The 23,907-nt window shown below is 49.8% G+C and overlaps 1 protein-coding gene across 2 annotated transcripts in view; it reads right to left on the reverse strand.

The window, feature by feature from the left end:
- The window catches only part of LOC127586680 (proline-, glutamic acid- and leucine-rich protein 1-like), a 32,715-nt gene extending 17,871 nt beyond the window's left edge, over positions 1–14,844 (reverse strand). For both annotated transcript variants that reach the window (XM_052044803.1, XM_052044802.1), the window contains exons 1-9: positions 14,667–14,844; positions 13,356–13,420; positions 11,462–11,567; positions 11,221–11,370; positions 8,710–8,781; positions 7,446–7,505; positions 5,729–5,879; positions 4,122–4,251; positions 2,359–2,446 (exon numbers count right to left, since the gene is read on the reverse strand). In XM_052044803.1, coding sequence (XP_051900763.1) covers positions 2,359–2,446; positions 4,122–4,251; positions 5,729–5,879; positions 7,446–7,505; positions 8,710–8,781; positions 11,221–11,370; positions 11,462–11,567; positions 13,356–13,420; positions 14,667–14,837 — 993 coding nt within the window. In that variant the 5' untranslated portion in view covers positions 14,838–14,844. The remainder of the gene's footprint in view (positions 1–2,358; positions 2,447–4,121; positions 4,252–5,728; positions 5,880–7,445; positions 7,506–8,709; positions 8,782–11,220; positions 11,371–11,461; positions 11,568–13,355; positions 13,421–14,666) is intronic.
- Between the last annotated feature and the right edge of the window lie 9,063 nt (positions 14,845–23,907).

Here is a 23,907-nt window from a genome sequence, read left to right on the forward strand (position 1 = left end):
TCCTCTCATCTTAGAAGTTATGCCCTCCAGTATTTGACATTTTCACCCTGGGTAAAAGACTCTATATACGTTATCTATGGTTCTCGTAATTTTATATACTTCTATTGGGTCTCCCCTCAGCCTCTGCCACTCTGGGGAAAACAACAAGTCTATCCGTCCTCTCCTTACAACCGATGCTCTCTAACCCAGGCAGCATCCTGGTGAACCTTTAATGTACCCTCTCCCAAGCCTCCACATTGTTTCTGTAATGGGGGCGAGGAGAAATGCACACAGTACTCCAAGTGCAGCCTAACCCAAGTTTTATACAGATGCAACACGACTTCCCGACTTTTATATTCAACACCCTGACCGATGAAGGCAAGTACCGTACACTTCCTTTACCACCCAATCTACTGGTGTGTCACCACTTTCAGGGAGCCATGGATAACAACAACCCTCTATTATTCTTTGCCCACATCAGTTAAGAATGTGGAACTCCTTACCAGAAGGGCTACTTGTGGTAAATATCATTGATGCATACAAGGGAAAACTACAATGTTTTTGTTTCCTTGTGACCTAGGCCATTCAGGCTGTCAAGTCTCTGCCAGCTCTCAAACCAATGCCATTCCCTGATTCTTCTGTCACCCACTCTGTCTCTCACATCCCCATCAGCTCTCCACCACCCCCCAAAACACCCCCCTGATTCTCTCACCAACATTAAAACTTATTTACAGTGACAAATAACCAACCAAACAGCAGATCTTTGAGATCTGGGAGGAAACTGGAGCACCTGGGGTAAACCTGTGTGGTCACAGGGAAAACGTGCAAACTCCACATACGGTGCCTGAGTCCAGGGTCGAACCCGGATTGCTGGAGCTGTCAGGCAGCAGTACCACCTGCTTCATCAGAGAAGGTTCAGGTGATGAGGTGAAGTAAAGAGCTGTTGGAAGAGGTTCTTATGCAGCACTTTAACTCCAGCTCAGATTTGTCAGGCTGAAGGGCCTCTGTCATTAATTCCAAACAGTGAGTCACAGAGTTATACAGTACAGGTTGAGCAAGCTAGGGCTTTTCTCTTTGGAGAGGAGGAGGAGGAGGAGAGGTGACTTGATAGAGGTGTACAAGATGATAAGAGGCATAGGTCGAGCGGACTTTCAGAGACTCTTTCCCAGAGCGACAATGGCTAACACAAGGGGACATAATTTTAAGGTGATTGGAGGAAGGGGTAAGTTTTTTTTATACAGAGAATGGTAGGTGCATGGAATGCACTGCCGGCAGAGGTTGTGGGGGCAGATACATTAGGGACATTTAAGAGACTCTTAGATAGACACATGAATGATAGAAAAATAGGGGGCTACGTGGGAGGGAAGGGTTAGATAGTTCTTAGAGCAGGATAAAATGTCGGCACGGCATTGTGGGCCGTGCCTCTATCACTTCCTCTGGCAGCTCGTTCCATACACCCACCACCCTCTGTGGAAAAACCTGCCCCTTTGGGTTCTCTTTTAAATCTTTCCTATACCCTCTAGTTTTAGAATCCCCTACCCTGGGGAAAAGACCGTGACTGTCCACCTTATCTACACCCCTCTTGATTTTATAAACCTCTAAGATCACCCTACATGCCTCCTACGCTCCAAGTCCCAACCGATCCCGTCTCTCCTTATAACTCAAGCTCTCCAATTCCAGTAACATCCTCATGAATCTTCCGTGCACCCTTTCCAGCTTAGTGACATCCTTCCTATAGCTGGGCGACCAGAACCGCAAACAATACTCCAAGTGAGGTCTCATCGACGACTTGTACAGTTTTAACATGACGTCCCAACTCCTGTACTCAATCCCTGACCGATGAAGGCAAGAGTGCCGAACGTCGTCTTCACCACCCTGTCTACCTGTGCTGCCGCTTTCAGGGAACTATGTACCTGTACCCCCGGGTCTCTCTGTTCCACAACACTCCCCAGGGTCCTAACATTTAATGTGTGGGTCCTGGTTAAACTTACCAAAATGCAACAACTTGTCAGAGTTAAATTCCATATGCCATTCCTGGCCCAGTTCATCTCGAAACAGTTCGGTAACAGTGGCAGGCATTCCATGAACCCTAGGTCTCAGGGGTTCAACCAACTACCAGTTGATGATGGAATGGGAAGTAACATGGAAGGGGCACCATATGAAGTATAAGAAGAGATGGGACAACACTAGTCCTGTCAATCCATGTATAATGCTTCAGACCATCTGGAAGCATGCGTATCATCATGGTAACCAGGAGTGAAGTTAAATGGCAGGGGTGCAAGGCTGGGACGAGAGGTATCACCTAGCATTCTCCAGGTCAGGTGGACCTCAGGGCAGGAAGGCCAGCCCTGGACTAAGCTGCAGTATCTGCGTCCTTACCATGCTCCTGGGGGAGATGTTCAACACTCGGCAAATCAAGTTGAGCATGTCCTGGACCGGGATCTTCACGGGCACCGGGAAGTCAGAACTAGGCCACACAAGAGAGAGGAGAGGAGAGTCAGTCACATCTTACAGGGGGCTGGGGCAGAATGCTTGGAGAACAACGGTGACTCACAAAGCAAAGCACGCAATTTTCCACGATGCTACATCTTAATAGAGACCACCTGTGAGGAGCCGACCGTGGACTCCACGGACGGGTTCCATTAACCACCGTCTTCTAACACTTCTGTCCTCTAGTTTGCCCATAACCCACCACATCCTTACCGACACTCCACATTATTCATCGCCCACCAGACCCTCCCCACACACTCCCACCCATCACTCGCTTCCCACAGTCCTTCTAAACTTACCGGGTTTATTATTGTGTGTGTAACATCCAAGAAAAAGAGAATTCAAAGAAGAACACTACTTCATACTCCGCCCGGGTTGTCTACAACCCAACAGTAAGATCGCTGAATTTTCCAATTTCCGGTAACCCTCTCTCTCCTTCCGATCCACCTCCAATTCTCCCATTTTTGGTTCCTTTTCCCGTACCCTCCTCCCCATCACCCACTTTCGCCCCCCTCACCCTCCTGGGTCCACCCACACACTTCACCCACCGGATCCCCTCCCCCATCTGGTTCCACCTGCCACTCACCTCTCCTCTGATGGCTCCCGTTATCACCTTGCTCACTGATCTGATTCCAGCACCGGTAACCAGGAGACACAACTGAGACGGCAGATGCGACACACAAAATGCTGGAGGAATCGGGCAGCATCTATGGGGAGGGAAATGGACAGTCGACGTTTCGTGTCTCGACTGGAAATGTTGACTGTCCATTCCCCACCCCCCCCCCCCACAGATGCTGCCTGACCTGCTGAGCTCTTCCACCATGTTGTGTGTTACCCCACCACTGGTAACCTTTGTGTTCCTGCTTATCACCCTCCAGCGTCCACCCTCACTCTCCCCTCCCCTACCTGGCTCCATCTGCCCGTCATCCTTCACCCCTCCTCGTTCCACCTATCACCTACCGGCCCGTCTCATAGCTCCTTCTCCTATTTACACTGACTACCTCCCCTCTCAGTCCCGATACAGGGTCTCAACCCGAAACATCAACAATCCTCTCCCCCGCTTCCCCACACCACTTCCAAAACAGATGCTCTCGACCCACCGTTCCTCCAGCAGTTTGTTTGTTTTTGCTTTGAATTCAAAGTGCGTTGGGCTTATTAATATGAATAACATTCAATAGTCTGGAAAGACTGATGGTCTGACACCACCAAAGTCATAAGTATGACAGATTAACGGAGCTTTACTGTATTTGGTTATCAGATCACTATCTGAGATAAGACTATTGAACTATTCCCTATACGATGAGATGGACTCTGACCTCACGATCTACCTTGGTGTGACCTTGCACCTTATTGCACTGCACTTTCTCTGTAGCTGTGACACTTTACTCTGTACTGTTGTTGTACTTACCTGTACTACATCAATGCACTCTGTACTAACTCAATGTAACTGCACTGTGTATTGAATTGACCTGTACGATCAGTTTGCAAGACAAGTTTTTCACTGCATCTCGGTACAAGTGACAATAATAAACCAATACCAATCTCAGTACGTGACAACATGAAACCAGTTACCAATTGGTCACATGCATTGGTTCCAGACCCAGACCCTGCCTACACCACCACACACTGGGATAAGGAGAGCAGAGACTTACCCGAGAAACAGAGAGAGGCACTTGCTCAGGGCTGAGAAGCGCTGCCTCAGCCGCAGCACGTGGAAGGGGTCAGTGTCACAGAGCAGGGGCAGGGGCAGGTCAACTCCGGGTCCCTCGTAGCAAACGGGATCTGCAGCAAAGGAGAGTGCGCGCCAGGGTCAGTGTTTCCCAGTGACCAAAAATCAAAGTACAGCCCACAGATGCTGGAAGTCAGAAATAAAATCAGAGAATGTTGGAAACACTCAGCATCTGTGGAAAAACCGAGTTAACGTTTCAGATCAAAGACATTAAAACTTCAATTGAGCCGAAACATTAACCGTTCTGTCCCCACAGACGCTGCCCGACCTGCTAGTGTTTTCAGTATTTTCTCTTTTTATTCCAATGCCAGCTCTCATATCAATCCCATTCTCCCACACATTTCCCTGTAACCTATTCTCTTTCACATGCCTATCATACCCCCTCAATTCCCACACTAGGGGCAATTTACAGCTGCCAATTAACCTAGGGACCCTCATCTTTGGGATGCAGGAGGAAAATGGAGCACCCAGGGGAAACCCATGCAGTCAGAGGGAGAACATGCAAACTCCACACACACACACAGGTCAGGATCGAACCCGGGTCTCTGGAGCTGTGAGGCCACTCCAGTTGCACAGGTTTGAGGGGCCGAACTGCCCTGACCTGCTCCTAATGTACCCTCGTATGATCTTAAATCAGCATTTTTCTTAATTAAATTTTCCACTAGTGGAAGAAGTCCCCTCCAATCATCTTTCACTATCCCTATAATATTGTCCTGTAAAAAGGGGACATAATTTTAAGGTGATTGGAGGAAGGTATAAGGGGGATGTCAGGGGTAAGTTTTATTACAGAGTGGTGGGTGCGTGGAACACACTGTCAGCAGAGATTGTGGGGGCAGACACATTAGGGACATTTAAGAGACTCTTAGATAGAGGAATAATAGAAAAATAGGGGGCTATGTGGGAGGGAAGGGTTAGATAGATCTTAGAGCAGCATAAAATGTCGGCACAACATTGTGGGCCGAAGGGCCTGTACTGTGCTGTAGTTTTCTATGTTCTAAAACCCCACCTCATGATTACTGCTCTTAGGAGAAAAATCCCAGTTCTACCACCCCTCCAGAAAACTAAAACTTCTTGCACAGTTACAGTAAATAAAAAACATAACCACGTGAAGGGGCTTGGGTTGGGAGAATATATTCACCAACCACACTCAGACCCAACGGGTATGACCTATACGTGCAAACAAGCATCTGGGAGACCAGTGAGATGGATTTGCCGACCGCTGCAGGTATCATCTGCCGTGTGTGAACTCGGTTTGTGGTGGAGCTGAACGCCCTGGCTTGACTACATGGTTGGACTAAATTTTTTATTTAACATATTGCCTGGTGGACACATTTCAGGTTTGCAAGCTAGTTGGGTTATGAGCAGTTCTCAGGAATGGCAGCTGGGGAGGACGTGTAATAAGACAGGACGGTAACGATCACTCCAACTCCTTGCAACTGCGGCAGGGATCGCTCCCCTTACCAGGAAGAAACCAGCGCACATTAGGGTTCAGTTTGCATCCAAGGACGCAAGCGATCGCGCTGCCCTCACCGTTTTCCGTCTCTGCGTACATCTCCCCCAGCAGATTGTGCAGCGTGGCCAGGAGGCAGTGCAGCTGCTGACTCCAGGACTCTGTGTACTTCATGCCCTGAGCGAAGCCGGTGCCGAGACCCGGCAGCAGGACGTAACACTGGCAGGCCAGCTGGGGGGGGAGGGAGAGAGAGAGAGAGAGAGAGAGGACCAGTCAGTGCACCAGAAATACCCGCTGTCCCAGAATGCCAGGGGTTTGAGCAAGTTATACTGACTGTCGACCCAAAGTAGCTCACGGTAGCTGGAAATGATTTCTTCAGAGTTTTATGATGCAAGAGGTCATTCTGCCCATCATGTCCCTGACGGCCACAGCCTTTGGTTGATTCCATTTCCCAGCTCTGGGCCCGTTGCCTCGTAGTACAGCCGGTGTGGCAGTTGGTTTTACCTCCACCATCGTGTCCCAGACCCCGATTCGCCAGTGGAAGCACCTGCCCTGGACTCCGCTCTGACCTTGCCACCAACCAAATCCATGGCCCCGTCATCATCCCTTCCGGTAAGTCTGTTCCCTCTGTCCCGGCCTCTGACTACATCTCAGCTGAATATCCCCCTCAAGTTGGGGCTTGAAGGGGAAGTCCCAGGCCACTCAGGGGTAATGTCAGCAAGTACCCCTTCAACTGGAGGTGATCGTAACTCCGCAGTTTTGTACCTGCCCCACCATCCCCACCCCCCCCCCCCACAAAGTCACAAAGTACTGACCAGCTGCGAGTCAATGAGACTGAGTTTACAAAGCATGAAGATGCCGAAACATGGGGATTTCTGAACAACAGAATACTGGATTAGAGTCATAGAGCATGAAAACAGGCCCTTCAGCCCAACTCGACCATGTGGACTGTGTTGCCCAGTGAGCTAGTGCCATCTGCCTACGTTTGGCCCACAGTCCTCTAAACCCCTCCTATCCATGGACTTATCTAGATGGCCTTTAAATGTTGCTAATGTGCCCACCTCAACCACTATTTCTGGCAACTTGTTCCAAATATGCCCCACCCTTTGTGTGAAGCTGCCCCTGATGTCCCTTTTAAATCTCTCGCCTCTGATCTTAAACCTATGCCCTCTTGTTTTTAGCACTCCCTCCCTGGGATAAAGGTGACATGCTTTCACCCTGTCTGTACCCCTCACGATCTCATATACCTCTATCAGGTCACCTCTCAATCTCCTATGTTCCAGGGAATAAAGTCCCAGGCTACCTATGCAACCTCTCCTTGTAACTCAGCTCCCCCAGCATTCCTTTCCCACCCCCCAGTCCAAACAATATCCTGGTAAATCTTTTCTGCACTCTTTCTAGTTTAATAACATCTTTCCTAATAACAAGGAAACCAAAACTGTACACAATACTTGGAGTTTTACTGCATCTGGTTTCAGTGGGAGCTTTTGCTTGCAAACTGGCCGTTGCATTTCCTATGTGACAACCCCATACACCTCAGTGCTTCAGTGGCAGTGAACTTCAGAAAGGCTCATCCGAGACCCTAATAGACAGTAAGTAAAGGGAAGTCCTTTGACCCTTTAGTCTCAGCAAGATCCAAGTCAGATTAAACTGGTCAGCAGTTTAAGGGCAGATTATGCAGGGACAGGCTGAAAAGGGCAGGTAAACTCATTCCCTCATATTCAACCAGGTAAAGAACCAATATATTGTTCCAATGAAACACAACAGGTTAAATCTCACTCAGAGATGGGTGCTCACCTCCTGAACTTGCGGACTTGCAGAATCCAGTTTACTGAGGAAATAAGCAGCCAATTTGCCCTGTGGGAGAAGGAATGCAAGGAGTTACAGTCCAACCATCAGCAAAGTACACAAGTGCTCCAATTGGTTTTGTATGCTGAGGGTCTTCCAATATCTGCTCCACAGCAGTCAATTGTCAGGAAGCCCACTGCTCCCAAGATCCGTAAATCAGTGCCACAGGAACTGACTGATCCATTTCCACCAGTACTGTGCCCCAGTGTTATAGTGACAGTCCCATCCCCTCCAGTACCGTACCCCAGTGTTATACAGCGACAAAGCCGCCCCCACCAGTGCTGTGCCACAGGGTTATACAATGGCAGACCCGTCCCCACCAGTACTGTACCCCAGTGTTATACAGCAACGGACACGTCCCCACCAGTACTGTACCCTGGGGTTGTACAGTGACAGACCCATCCCCACCAATACTGTACCCCAGTGTTATACAGCAACGGACACGTCCCCACCAGTACTGTACCCTGGGGTTGTACAGTGACAGACCCGTCCCCACCAGTACTGTACCCCAGTGTTATACAGCAACGGACACGTCCCCACCAGTACTGTACCCTGGGGTTGTACAGTGACAGACCCATCCCCACCAGTACTGTACCCCAGTGTTATACAGTGACAGACCCGTCCCCACCAGTACTGTACCCCAGTATTCTACAGACTGATCTGTTCCCACCAGTACCGTAGCCCAGTGTTATACAGACTGATCCGTCCCCACCAGTACTGTACCCCGATGTTATACAGCGACAGACCCATCCCCACCATTTTATACATTGCATGCCTTGTACCCTCGTCATGGTACTCAGACCTCTCCCTTCAGCAAGAGGGGCAAGTTTCATCTTTGTACAAACACAAAGATTTAATCCCAACTACATACAAGCCACTACCCAAGGGAAAGGAGTTACAAATGTATCACGATATTGTTTTCATATTCATTGGGATGTGGGCTTCGCAGGCTGAGCCAGCATTCATTGCCCATCCCCAGTCGCCCTTGAGAAGGTGGTGGCGAGCTGCCTTCTTGAACCGCTGCAGACCTTGCGGTGTGGATACACCCACAAGGCTGTTACGGTGAGAGTTTCTAGGATTTTGACCTAGCGACACTGAAGGACTTGTAATCTTGTAAAATTAAATTAAGATATATTTCACCTATTAAAAAAAAAGCATTTGTCTGCAATCCTCTTAGGTTACTCGAGCACCAACGGAACAGGAGATTTCTTACCCGCAAAGATCCACAGGCTCGGGGGTAAAAGGTCATACAGGTCTTCATTCCATCCATGGCTGCAACGTGGCACTAGTGAAGACACAAAGCAAGAGGCACAAACATAACAGTCACACTTAGAGAAAGTTCAGGACATTGGGGGAACTGATGGGACAGAGAAACAACTCCCACTGGTTCGCAGAGCGATTGGGCAGAGTCTAAAACCAGAGCTGGAGGTTCCACTGGTGAAGGGAAACAGAATCCGGAACACTTCCATACAGAAACAGCTCCGGATATATCTTCCATAAGCCTGGGATTTGTAAATAGGTGCGTGATAGTCAGTACGGTGGGCCGAAGGGCCTGTTTTGGTGCTGTAGGACTTGACAACTGAACGGTAGGGGTCTGGAACACTGCCAGAAAGTGGGGGTGAGAGGAGCTGCCACTGCGTTTAAAAAGTACTCGAGCATTTGATGTGGGGTAACCACAAGAGTAGTACAAGTTTAAACAGCTCTTTCAAACAGCACTGACCTAATGGGCTGAATGGCTTTCAACTGCAACTTGTACTTCTGCAACCGAAGCCACCTCTGGATGGAAACCCCCAGTCACTTCACAATGACATTGATGGTACTGCACTTAGAATGGTTCCTCAGTTCGGAACCTGTATCCTTGTCGAGAGGTGCACTGAGCACCACAGTCAGCGAGGAACCTGTGCCCTGAGGCTGAAGAGTGAGAAGAGGGACTTGCACCGTCTGGGATTCTCACCCTGGGATGCGGAAAGCAGGAGTTCCACTTCATTGCGTCAGACTACCCAAAACCCAAACCCAAGGACAGCTGACACAACCTGTACATCTTTGGAATGTGGGAGGAAACCGGAGTACCCAGAGGAAACCCACACAGTCACGGGGAGAATGTACAAACTCCTTACAGACAGTGGCCGGAATTGAACCCAGGTCTCTGGCACTGTAATAGCATTACGCTAACCGCTACACTACCGTGTCTGCCTCCATTCCCCCCCTCCCCACCCACCCACCCGGAAACGTGGCAACAATTGCAGGCTGTCCCCAGAACACTCGACGCAAAAGATGCATTTCACTGTGTGTTTTGATGTACACGTGACTAATAAAGATATCTATATACACACTGGGCTCAACTCAGGTCAGGTATCAAAAGAATTTACAAGTCCTCAGGCTCAGATAATTTAGACTGGTCTGGCTTTTTATGAATTACTATTCGTTACATTGTTCAGGGTAATAGTGGGGAATATATACATTTCCCCAGGGAAAGGAAACCAAAACCTAGAGGGACACACCAAGCACTGGAGGAACCCAGCAGGTCAGACAGCACCTATGGAGGGAAATGGACAGTCGACGTTTCAGGTCAAGACCCTTCATCCAGTCCGAAGGTGGGGGGAGCCCAGTTTTTATACTGGTTCTCTCCCCTCTTTCTTTCAGTCTGGATGAAGGGTCTCAACCCATAATGTTGACTGTCCATTTCCCTCCACAGATGCTGTCTGACCCGCTGAGTTCCTCCAGCATCTTGTGTGTTGCTCCAGATTCCAGCATCTGCAGTCCCTTGTGTCTCTAAAAACTAGAGGGCATAGGTTTGTGAGAAGGGAAAGATTTCAAAGGGTCCCGAGGGCAACTTTCTCCACACAGAGGGTGATGGGTATATGGAAAGAGATGCTAGAGGAAGTGGTAGAGGGCAGGTACAATAAATTTGGATAAGTATATGGATTGGCAAGGTTTAGTGGGATATGGGCCAAAGACGGGCAAATAGGTCAGCGTGGACAAGTTGGGCCAAAGGGCCTGTTTCCATGCTGTAGAACTCGATAATTCCGGTGGCTGAAGAGAGCAAACCTGCCCTCCCCCACCCTCACCACATTCTACAGGGGTACCATTGAGTGTGTCCTGACCAGCTGCATCTCCGCCTGGTATGGTAACTGTTAACACCTCTGACCGTAAGTCTCTGCAGAGAATTGCGAGCACAGCTGGAAAGATCATTGGAGAACCTCTTCCCTCCATCCTGGATATCTACAACACACGGTGCACACGCAAGGTCTGCAGAATCATAGACGACCCTTCTCATCCCTCCCACGACCTATTTGTCCCACTGCCATCTGGCAAGCGGTACCAGAGCATCCGGGCCAGAAGTACTAGACTGTACCACAGTTTCTTTCCCCCTCGCTGTCAGGCTCCTGAATACCCTGGACACAGTTTCAGACAAATGCCGCATCCAAAGCCCTGGTTTGCACAACTGCATACAAGAACTTTGGCTGCTGCTGAACATGTTTATACAATTAATGTAACACACTGAGGTCTGTATTTTCTTCATCTAACTCGGTTTTGCACTAACTCTGCACTAATTTTGTATTCTGTATATACTGTTTTTTTGCACTATTTGTACTTGCACCATTTTTTTGTCTGCATTTATTGCATGTCCTCTGTTCTATGTACGTCCCCTGTTGTGTGAGTCTGAGGGAAACGACATTTCGTTCCTCTGTGTATTTTTAAAGTAACTTGAACTTGAACTCACCTCGGGCTTCAGCGCCAGCAGAGAGGTTACAAGGCTGGGGATGTGGTTCATGGCCACCTCCCGCGCCAGCTCGGGAAGCTGGGACGAATACTTCAGCAAGTCACGCAGCACCCAGATCGCCAACTCCACCGTCGTCTGAGGGTCCTGGGACTACAACAGGAGCAGAGAGGAAGGGCAATCAGGTAACTGGGACCCCCTCCGAGGGCAGGTACAAATTGGCAGCATGCAGTCTGTTGCTTACCTGGATGATGTGCTGCACTGCTCGAAGCCAGGAGATGCATTGGTCCTGGAATACATCGGTGGGACTGTCAGCCACCAACAGGGCCAGCAGACAAACTCCTTCAAATCTACAGGGACAGAAGACGCAGGTAAAGTAATCGACGGTGACTAAGCACAGGTTGTTGCCAGGACTTAAGGGGCTGGGTTATGGAGAGATTTGGCAGGCTAGGACATAGTCATACAGCAAGGAAACAGACCTTTTGGACCAACTAGTCCATGCCAAGCAAGGTTCCCATCTAAGCTAGTCCCATCTGCCCGCATTTGTCCCATATCCCTCTAAACCTTTCCTATCTGCGTACCTGTCCAAGTATCTTTTAAACGTTGTTAATTTACCTCCCTCAACCACTTCCTCTGGCAGCTCGTTCCATATACTGACCATCCTCTGGGTGAAAAAGTTGCCCCTCGGGTTCCTATTAAATCTATCCCCTCTCACTCTAAGCCTATGCCCTCTAGCTCTTGATTCCCCAACCCTGAGGAAAAAGAATGTGTGCATTCACCCTAACTATGCCCTTCATGATTTTATACAACTTTACAAGATCACCCCTCATTGTCCTACACTCCAACGAATAAAGTCCCAGCCTGCTTAAGGTCTCTCCATAACGCAGTACCTCGAGTCCCGGCAACATCCTTATAAACCTTTTCTTCACGGTTTCCAGCTAGGAGTGTAGGAGACCGAGATGTGGGCCCATTAGTCCATTTCTGTGAGGAACAACTCTATAACTCTCTGAAACATCGAAACAGGATGATGGAGTTCAGAAGAACCTCTCACATAAGACAAGATGGGAGCCGTTTCCTCCCTGACGATTTGGAAATAGAATCTGGAATTCACTGCTTATTGGTGAACGGAAACAGAATCAATCGTGATATTCAAAAGCGAATTGAATAAGCACACAAAAGAGAATAATTTCTAGGGCTGTGGGACTACCTCGCTGGAAAGACTGCAGAGGAGATTTACAAGGACATTGCCGGGCCTCAAGGGACTGAGGTCTGGAAAGAGGTTGAGCAGGCTGGAACTTTTTTTCATTACGATGTTCGGGAAAGTAGTGGGATTTGGGTGAATTGTGTGCAGTGGGAACAGTATGGCAGTATAGTGGGGCGAGTGTATGTTTCTTGGGTGTGACCACACACTGTTTGATGCCAGGTTATGACAGATTGGACAAGATCCTTAAGACACATTAAACCAGAAAGAGTGAAGAAAAGATTTACGAGGATGTTGGCAGGAGTCGAGGGCCTGCGTTATAGGGAGAGGTTGGGCAGGCTAGGACTTCATTCCTTGGATTGTAGGAGAATGAGGGGTGATCTTACAGAGGTTTATAAGATTATGAGGGGCATGGATAGGGTGAATGTACAGTCCTTCCCCCAGAGTTGGAGAATCAAAAACTAAACGCCATAGGTTTAAGGTGAGAGGGGAGAGATTCAATACGAACCAGAGGGGCAACTTTTTCACCCAGAGGCTGATGCACATTTGAAATGAGCTGCCAGAAATAGTGGTTGAGGCAGGTACAATAACAACATTTAAAAAGTACCTGGATGGCACACGAACAGGAAAGGTTTAGAGGGATATGGACCAAACAGGACTAGCTTAGACGGGAATCTTGGTCGGCATGGACCAGTTGGGCCAAAGGGCCTGCTTCTGTGCTCTGTCTCTGTGACCTGACAGAGTTGATATGGATTCCATGGACCTCATGGCTTTAATTTTACAGTAACCTCATGTTACTGTAATTTTCAATTAAGATGCTTTTGGGCATTAGAATTCCATTCTAAATGAAGTGCTAAACAGTCCCGTCTCCCTCCCCACAGCTGCTGCCTGGCCTTCTGAACACCACCAGGGTATTAATTATGGACTTGTCCCTCACCTGGTTCTGATGGAGGCGAGTCGGGTGTTGCTGATGCCGATCAAAGCTCCGAGGTCAGACAGATTCTGGGGGGGAAAAGACAAGAATTGAACAAATGGGTGGTTTGGGGGGGGGGGGGAAGAGGTGTGAGAGAGTGCGGCGTAGGGTTTGTGCAATGGGTGCGCGAGCCGGCACGTTGGGGTGGGGGGGGGGGGAGGAGGGGCAGTGCGAGAACGGTGTTGGGGAGGGTGAGGTTGGTGTGGGGGGTGCACGGAAGTGCGATGCTGAGGGGTGGGCGGGCATGGTGCCCAGAGAGGGGGGAGCAGGCACAGCGCCCGGGGGGGGAGGGTCACAGCACCCAGAGAGGGGGGAGCAGGCACAGCGCCCGGGGGGGGGGGGGTCACAGCACCCAGAGAGGGGGGAGCAGGCACGGCGCCTGGGGGGGGGGTCACAGCACCCAGAGAGAGAGGGGAACAGGCACAGTACTCAGTGGGGGGGGGGGGGGGGGAGGGCAGGCATAGTGCCCAGAGAGAGAGGTGTCAGGCACCGCACCAGGAGAGGGGGGGTGGGCACGGCACCCAGAGGAGGGGGGTGTCAGGCACGGTGCCCAGAGAGGGGGGCACAGTGCCCAGAGAGGGGTGGGGGTGAGCACGGCGCCGGGGTGGGGGGGGGGCGTCGGGCACGGCGCCGGGGTGGGGGGCGTCGGGCACGGCGCCGGGGTGGGGGGCGTCGGGCACGGCGCCGGGGTGGGGGGCGTCGGGCACGGCGCCGGGGTGGGGGGGGGGGGGGGGCGTCGGGCACGGCGCCGGGGTGGGGGGGGGGGGGGGGCGTCGGGCACGGCGCCGGGGTGGGGGGGGGGGGGGGGCGTCGGGCACGGCGCCGGGGTGGGGGGGGGGGGGCGTCGGGCACGGCGCCGGGGTGGGGGGGGGGGGCGTCGGGCACGGCGCCGGGGTGGGGGGGGGGGGCGTCGGGCACGGCGCCGGGGTGGGGGGGGGGGCGTCGGGCACGGCGCCGGGGTGGGGGGGGCGCCGGGGTGGGGGGGGGGGCGTCGGGCACGGCGCCGGGGTGGGGGGGGGGGCGTCGGGCACGGCGCCGGGGTGGGGGGGGCGCCGGGGTGGGGGGGGGGGCGTCGGACACGGCGCCGGGGTGGGGGGGGGGGGGCGTCGGGCACGGCGCCGGGGTGGGGGGGGGGGGGGCGTCGGGCACGGCGCCGGGGTGGGGGGGGGGGGGCGTCGGGCACGGCGCCGGGGTGGGGGGGGGGGGGCGTCGGGCACGGCGCCGGGGTGGGGGGCGTCGGGGACGCGCCCGGCGGGGACGCGCGCCTCTCGCCACCTCGGTCTGCAGCAGCCGCTGCCCCTTCAGCTGCCGGACGATGTCGGCCAGGTGCTGCCCCTCCAGCCCCGCCTCGTCCCCGCCCTCCGAGCCGCCGCCGCCGCCCCGCCGCAGCAACAGACACACGCGGTCCAACAGCCGACAGCCTCGCCCGGCCGCCGCCGCCGCCATCTCCCTCACACCCGGGCAACCCACCCCCCCGGCCTTCCCCTCCCCGCCTGACCTCATCTACCCGCGCCGCCAGCCAGCCCCCCTCACGTCATCAGCCCCGCGACCGACCCGGGAGGGGAGACCGTCACCGCGGCAACGGGATGGCGGGGCCTAGCGCTGGGCAGGAGCCTGAGTGCTGGCAAACTGTCGAAAACACAACTTGCAGACGAAACAAGGAGCAGGAGTACTATGCATTAGACAAGGAGCTTGCATTCCCACTGAATGCCACCCTTCGCAGTCTCAGGACGTTTGAGATCTCTTTATGGTGGATGGGGGTCCCTTAACTACATAAAACTTTGAGAAATAGGCATGCATGAAGGATGGGGGTCCCTTAACTACATAAAACTTTGAGAAATAGGCATGCATGAAGGATGGGGGTCCCTTAACTACGTAAAACCTTGAGGAATAGGCATGCACGGAGGATGGGGGTCCCTTAACTACGTAAAACCTTGAGGAATAGGCATGCACGGAGGATGGGGGTCCCTTAACTACGTAAAACCTTGAGGAATAGGCATGCACGGAGGATGGGGGTCCCTTAACTACGTAAAACCTTGAGGAATAGGCATGCACGGAGGATGGGGGTCCCTTAACTACGTAAAACCTTGAGGAATAGGCATGCACGGAGGATGGGGGTCCCTTAACTACGTAAAACCTTGAGGAATAGGCATGCACGGAGGATGGGGGTCCCTTAACTACGTAAAACCTTGAGGAATAGGCATGCACGGAGGATGGGGGTCCCTTAACTACGTAAAACCTTGAGGAATAGGCATGCACGGAGGATGGGGGTCCCTTAACTACGTAAAACCTTGAGGAATAGGCATGCACGGAGGATGGGGGTCCCTTAACTACGTAAAACCTTGAGGAATAGGCATGCACGGAGGATGGGGGTCCCTTAACTACGTAAAACCTTGAGAAATAAGCATGCATGAAGGAGACACAAGAAATTCTACAGATGCTGGAAGCTGGAGCAATGCTCAAAAAATGCTGCGGGGACTCAACAGGTCAGGCAGCATCTATGGAGGGAAATAAACAGTCAACATTTTGGGCCAACACCCTTCAACAGGACTGCATTAAAGATTTGGATCTGGATGTAGGTTGCAGATGACAGAAGGGTTGGTGGGGTCTATAGTGAGAGGGGTAGATGGAAGCTGGAGACGCAAGAGACTGCAGACGCCAGAATCTGGAGCAACAAGCGATCTGCTGGAGGAACTCAGCGGGTGGAGCAGCATCTGTGGGAGGGGAAGGTGGAAGGTGTTGACGTTTCAGGTGGAAACTCTGCATCAGGACCGTGGAATTCATTGCCACAGAGGGCTGTGGAGCACCCGGGGGAAATCCATGCACCCAGACAGCACCCAGAGTTAGGATCAAACCGGGGTCTCTGGCGCTGTGGAGGCAGTGGCTCTACCCGCTGTGTCACTATGCTGCCCATTGTGCTCCCACTGTGACGCTGTTAGCTCTTAATCAGAAGCAAGATGGTGCTGGAGCGTGGTGACTCATTGCAAGCTGCTCTCTGCAGATCTAGTCATTACTTCTATTATAATCATTCAATGCGCTGATGTGTTGAAATGATCCGTATGGATGGCATGCAAAACAAAGCTTTTCACTGTACCCGAGGCAGTGGGAAGTGTAGACAGAGTCAATGGAGGGTAGGCTGGTGAGCGTGATGGACTGGGCTGCGTTCTCAACTCTCTGCATTTCTTGTGGTCTTAGGCAGAGCTGTTGCCAAACCAAGCTGTGATGTATCCAGATACGGACAAGATAGTTTCTTGTGTTGCTGATGCATTGGGTTGAAGGCACAATAAATCTAAAGAAAGACATGTACTGATTGTGTTGTATTTGCCGTATATATTTCTATTAATAAAGCATCTTATTAAAGAAAGAGAATCCTGCATACTGAACAAGCTCAGAATCAAGTAGCACCCTGAAATGTCCTCTTATGGGAATGACCTTGGGACCCTGCAAGACCACAGCAGTTAATGTATTAAATTGGTAAGTTGGCTTATTATTGTTACAAGATCACAAGACAAGGGAGCAGAAGCAGGCCATTCGGCCCATCGAGTCTGCTCCAAGGAAAAGGGAAAAAGAAATGGGGAATGGGGAGGAAAAAAAACCTATTCTAATCCCAATTCCGGCCTTATCCCCATATCCCTTGATACCCTGACTATTTAGATATCTATCTATCTCTTCCTTGAACGCCCCCACTGATCTGGCCTCCACTGCTGTACATGGCAAGGAGTTCCACAAATTCACCACCCTCTGGCTAAAGAAATTTCTCCTCATCTCTGTTTTGAAACTGTACCCTCTAATTCTAAGATTGTGCCCTCTGGTCCTGGGCTCACCCACCAAGGGAAACAGCCTAGCCACATCTACTCTGTCCTTTCCTATCAACATTTTAAATGTCGCTATGAGATCCCCTCTCATTCTTCTGTACTCCAGTGAGTACAGTCCAAGAGCCGACAAACGCTCATCATACGTAAGCCCTTTCATTCCTAGAATCATCCTCGCAAATCTCCTCTGAACCCTCTCCAACGTCAGCACATCCTTCCTAAGGTGTGGGACCAACATAATCAAGTTCTCCTCCCACCTCGGCCATTCTCTCTTCTCCCCTCTCCTGTCGGGCAGAAAATACAAAAGTCTGAGAGCACAAACCACCAGGCTTAAGGACAGCTTCTATCCTGCTGTTATCCAAATCAGAAGCAGAATTATTATCGCTGACACAAGTTGAGAAATATGTTTCACAGCAGCAGTAGAGTGCAAGATATAAAGACATAAAAATTACTATAAGTTACAAAAATAAGTAAATAGTGCAAAAGAGGAATAACGAGGTAGTGTTCATGAGTTCATGGACCATTCAGAAATCTGATGGCAGAGGGGAAGCAGCTCTTCCTGAAACATTGAGTGTGGATCTTCAGGTTCCTGTACCTCCTCCCTGATGGTAGTAACAAGAAGAGGGCATGTCCTGGGTGGTGAGGGTCCTTAATGACGGATGCCGCCTTCTTGAGGAACCGCCTCTTGAAGATATCCTCCATGGTGGGGAGGGTTGCGCCCCTGATAGAGTTGGCAGTGATGCAACCAGCCAGAATGCTCTCCACCGTACATCTAGAAATTTGCAAGAGTCTTTGGTGATATGCCAGACTCTTAAACAGACCTCTCATATGCTAAAGGATGAACTCTTGATCTTCCAATCTACCTCGTTCTGACTCTTACACTTTATTTGTCTACCTGCACTGTACTTTCTCTGTAACTGCAATGCTATATTCTGCATTCTATTTTCCTGTTAGAATCAGAATCAGCTTTATTATCACTGACTTGTATGTCATGAAATTTGTTGTTTTGCAACAACCTTTCCCTCAATGTCAACAAAACAAAAGAGCTGGTCATTGACTTCAGGAAAGGGGGTGGTGTACATGCACCTGTCTACGTCAATGGTGCTGAGGTCGAGAGGGTTGAGAGCTTCAAGTTCCTGGGAATGAACGTCACCAATAGCCTGTCCTGGTCAAGTCACGTAGATGCCACAGCCAAGAAAGCTCACCAGTGCCTCTACTTCCTCAGGAGGCTAAATAAATTTGGTAAGTCCCCTTTGACACTCATCAACGTTTATCAATGCACCATAGAAAGCATCCTATCTGGATGCATCACGGCTTGGTATGGCAACTACTCTGCTCAGGACCGCAAGAAACTGCAGAGAGTTGTGGACACAGCCCAGCGCGTCACGGAAACCAGCCTCCCCTCCTTGGACTCTGTCTTTACCTCTCGCTGCCTTGACGAAGCAGTCAGCATAATCAAAGACCCCACCCACCTGGGTCATTCTCTATTTTCTGAGGGCACGTACCACCAGACTTAAGGACAGCTTCTACCCCACTGTGATAAGACTATTGGACGGTTCCCTTATATGATGAGATGGACTCTGACCTCACGATCTACCTTGTGACCTTGCACATTGTCTACCTGCACTGCACTTTCTCTGTAGCTGTGACACTTTACTCTGTACTGTTATTGTTTTTACCTGTACTACCTCAATGCACTCTGTACTAACTCAATGTAACTGCACTGTGTAATGAATTGACCTGTACGATAGGTATGCAAAACAAGTTTTTCACTGTATCTTGGTACAAGTGACAATAATAAACCAATACCAATACAGTACAGTGCAATTTACATTTACTATATATAAATCAATACAGTGTGTGTGTGTATGTGTAAATAAAATATATATAATACAAATATATATTTATATTTACATTTATATACATAATTTACACCTGAATGGACTTACGTATTGAATGATCTGTCTAGGTAGCATGCAAAACAAAAGCTTTTCACTGTATCTCAGTACATGTAACAATAAAAAACCAATAACAAGTGATCAAGAGGCTGTCACACAGGACCCAGCCCGTCAGCGTCCGGGGGCTGCAGGGCCTTAGACTGTGATCCCTTCCCACAGATTCTCTGTGGTGTCTGCACTGAGCTTCAGTGCGTCCCTCATCACGGACTCCTGTCTGTAAGGGCATCATTCCCTGACGGATGTCTCATTGTACTGGAAGACCAACTGGTTTTGATCATTCACATATTTGATAATCTATCAGCAGCAGTCGACGTCTGTCTTGGTATGCATCCCTGGGAACAGCCCGTAGATCAGAGAGTCACGCGGCTGCTCGGGACAAACTTTGACAATGACTCTTGCATCTTTTTCCAGACCTTCTTTGCAAATGCACAGTCCACAAGATCTCATCCCACTGCAGCCATGCCAAGAGCAATCTGCATCGGGAGTGAGACTGCCAGCGCAGCGAGGTCCGGCGAAGAGGCGTTCTGCCAAATGAGTTTGACAGTCTGCTCGGAGAACCACCCCACAGAATCCATTGTGTCCTCCTGCAGGACTTTCTGTGTTGACCACTGCCTGGTAGGCTTGTGGTCTCTTTGACTTACTTTATAATATTGTGTGCAAGTTAACACTTGAGGCCAAATCCCCATGACCGACCAGATCAAACACCTTTAAGGTAAGGACACAGTTACATCAAACTAGAGTTCTTGATGTGAAATGTTAACAGTGGTTCTCTTCCTACAGATGCTACCTGACCTGTTGAGAATTTACAGAATTTATTTCAGTTTTTTTTAATTGCTTTTTATGATCATGATTGCCATACTTGGACCTCAGAATTGGTAACACTTCTCCTCATTGTTTCACCATTGAGTGAGTGGTTCCACTTAGATTAACTTATTCCTGTATTCACAGAGTGGAGCACCTGCCATCATTTAAACTTCTACAAATGTACAGCGGAAAGCATCCTGACCAGTTGCATCACAGCCTGGTGTGGGAGCTCTAAAGCACAGGATCACCAGAGAGAGTAATGGACTCAGCCAGCTCCATCACAGGTACAGCACTCCCCACCAGTGAGGACATCAGCAAGAGGCGACGTCTCAGGAAGACAACATCCATCATCAGGGACCCGCACCATCAGGGCCGTGCCCTCTTCTCGATGCTGCCATCGGGCAGGAGGTACAGGAGCCTGAAGACCCACACCTCAAGGTTCAACAACAGCTTCTTCCCCATTGCCGTCAGGTTCTTGAACCCACCTGAAAAACCCCAACACTACCTCAGACTATATTTCTTTGTGTCCCCCCCCTCTCTCTCTCTCAACTTGCACTAGTGTCATTACGTTTATTTTGTCATGTAAGTTATGCATAATTTATGTTCTAAGTTTATGTTAACTTATGTTTGTCATGTTTTTAATGTGCTGTGCTGCTGCTGCAAAGTACTAATTTTCATGGCATTTATACCTTATCTTTGTATGCCTCTGTCAATAAACTTGAACTTGAACTAGGATATTGCTTCTCTCTGGGGGGTTATGAATCTTTAGAATTCTCCATCCAGGAGAGCTGTGGAAGCAAAGTCATTGCACAGATTCAAAGCTGAGATCTTTGGATTGGCAGAGAGTCAAAAATCATGGGGAATGGGGTGAAGGGTGTTTCAGAGGCCAAGATCAAATGAACTGTGGTCTTTAAGAATGGCTCGAGAAGCCAAATTTCTATGCTCTTATGTTTCTTGTGTTCTCAAAGTCAAAGTCGAGTTTATTGTCATCTGCACAAGTCCATGTGTGCACAGATGCAATGAAAACTTACTTGCAGCAGCATCACAGGTACAGAGCATCAGATACACAACATTCACAAGAAAAATATAAAGTAAACATAAATCACACACAAGTCTTACAAGAAAGAACACAATTAGAACAAAAATAAAGTCCACTTTAGTGCAAAGTAATCAAAGTTTTCATTGGATTGGTAAGGTTTAGAAGGTTATGGGCCAAACACTGGCAAATGAGACTAGCTTGGATGGGGCATCTTGGTCGGCATGGACCAGCTGGGCCGACGGGTCTGTTGCCGTGCTGTATGACTCTATGACTCTAGTCATAGTGTTGCTAAACTGTAGTGATTAGGGTTGTGCTGGTTGGTTCAAGAACCGAATGGTTGAAGGGAAGTAGCTGTTCCTGAACCTGGTGGTGTGGGACTTCAGGCTTCTGTACCTCCTGCCCCATGGTAGCTGCGAGAAGATGGCACGGCCCGGGTGGTGGGGATCTTTGATGATGGATGTTGCCTCCTTGAGGCAGCGCCTCCTGTAGATACTCCAGATGGTGGGGAGGGATGTGCCCGTGATGTATTGGGCTGAATCCACTACTCTCTGCAGCTTCTTACGTTCCTGCGCATTTGAGTTGCCGTCCCAGACCGTGATTCAACCAGTCAGTTCTTCCTCATCATTTAATCCCCTGGTAACTTCCTGCTCCTGTTCATTCTATGGCGACCCCTCTTAATCAGACTCAGGTTCCAAAAGTGATGATGAGACATCATAAATCAAAATCTTAAATCAACCAAACAAATTTATTGGCCGTAAGGGAGTTCAACTTTGCACTGAAGTAAATGTCCTGGATGGGTTATCAGCAAATGTACTGAACTGTTTTATGCCTTTGTGATGTTTTAATGGTTAAGGTTTGCAAAGTATTTGTTACCCATCCCAGACCCGATGAGTGAAAGCATTATGGAGAAGGAAGCCAATCAGCCTTTCAAGCTTGTTCTGGTATTCAATTAGATCTGTATCCTAACTTCCACGACCTATCTATCTAAAAGTTAATCAATTTGTTCTTCCAGGGCTTGACAGAGTAGACTGAAGACACAAGAGACTGCAGACGCTGGAATCTGGAGCAACTGTTACATACCAGCAACAATAGAAATACACTGAGCCATGTACAAGTGTTAAAAACTATTTTATTAATAACTACTTGTAATAATAAGAAAAGTAAAAACGTTAGATATCAAACATAATCCCCAAAACTAAACTCAAAGTGCGTGTGTGGCAAATTCCCAAACCCCAAGTCTGGGAATAGTTCTCAAAGTTCAGTTCAGCAAGTCATCAGGTGAAACGTGAGCAAAGGCTTTTGCAAAACCACCGTTGACTGAAGAGAAAATGTAGAGAGAATTTACGAAATCCACATGTTCCATGATGGACACCTCCAGCTCCGATGATCTCCATTGTTTTGTTCCGAAGTGTCTGCCACCTCGAAGGCATTCGATACGTGGCCGTCCACAGAAATACCTGTTTCCCTCTGCAGGTTAACGACAAAGTGGACTCCACTTGTTTGCTCCAAAAATCCATACATGCATTGTAGTGACAGACCCAGCTATTGTCCTACATCCATCGATAGAGACCAGCGGTCAGTGTCTGTCTCTCGCTCTCTCTCTCCTCCGACTCACTGAGCAAAACCATCAGCATGTTGGTATCTTCTTGCTGTCTTGATGACACCACACACACCACTACTCTACTGTCCAGGTGCCTTAAAGGGACATTCACCAAATAGAAACCTGGCTTGTAACACAACTAGCGTACTGCTGGAGGAACTCAGTGGGTCGAGCAGCATCTGTGGGGGGTGTGGGGGGGAAGGAACTGTCGATGCTGGGCGTGGGTGTCTAGAACCAGGGGTCACGGTCTCAGAATAAGGGGTCTGAGATGAGAAGAAATGTCTTCACCCGGGGGTGGTGAATCTTTGGAATTCTCAAGGGCTGTGAGGCTCTGAAGTTATCCAATGGATAGATTTTTAGATATTAAGGGAAACAAGAGGTGCAGGAAAGTGACACTGAGGTGAAAGATCAGTCATGAGCAACAAACAATCTGCTGGAGGAACTCAGCGGGTCAAGCAGCATCTGCGGGGGGAAAGGCACGGTCGACGTTTCGAGTCGAGACCTTGCATCAGGACTGGGAGTGGAGAGGGGGAGATGGGCTGTATAACGAGGGGAAGGGGAGTGGCGAGAAAGGATTCTGAGGCGATTGGTGGACTGAGGAGGGGTGTAAGGTGACAGGCAGGTAGGGGAGGTGAACAGGGGTGGAGTTGGGAGACAGAGCAGGTCATTGATAGATGGAGGCAGACAGAGAGAAGAAAAAATAGGTGGAGCGAGGTGGTGGAGGGGAGTGTGAAGACAGGAGACGGCTGCTGGAGGGGGATAAGCAGGAACACAAAGTGCTCCCAGCGCTGGAGTCTCATAAGTAAAGAAGGTGAGAATGGGAACCATTAGGGGAGAGGTGTATGGCAGATGGAGGGTGATGGGGGAGGGAGGGGAAGCCTGTATGTGGTGGGTGGATGGAACCAGCAGGGGAAGGGAGATGAAGACGGGTAGATGGGTGAAGGGGGACATTTCGACCCAAAACGCTGACAATTCCTTTCATGGAACAGTACAGCACAGGAACAGGCCCTTCGGCCCACAGTGTTGTGCTGAACTAAATAAACTGGTAATTAAATGCCTAACTAAACTAATCCCTTCTGCCTACACAACATCCATCTCCCTCCATTCTCTGCACAGTCATGCGCCTGTTGTTACGTACCAGCAAGAATAGAAACACAACGAGCCATGTTTAAATGTTAGAATCTATTTATTAATAACTACTTGTAATAATAAGAGAAATAAAAATGTTAGATGTCAGACATTGACCCCAAAATAACCCGAAGTACGTGTGTGTGTGGCAAGTTCCCAAACCCTAAGTCTAGGA

Source organism: Pristis pectinata, chromosome 37 (assembly GCF_009764475.1).
Source record: "Pristis pectinata isolate sPriPec2 chromosome 37, sPriPec2.1.pri, whole genome shotgun sequence".
NCBI lineage: Eukaryota > Metazoa > Chordata > Chondrichthyes > Rhinopristiformes > Pristidae > Pristis > Pristis pectinata.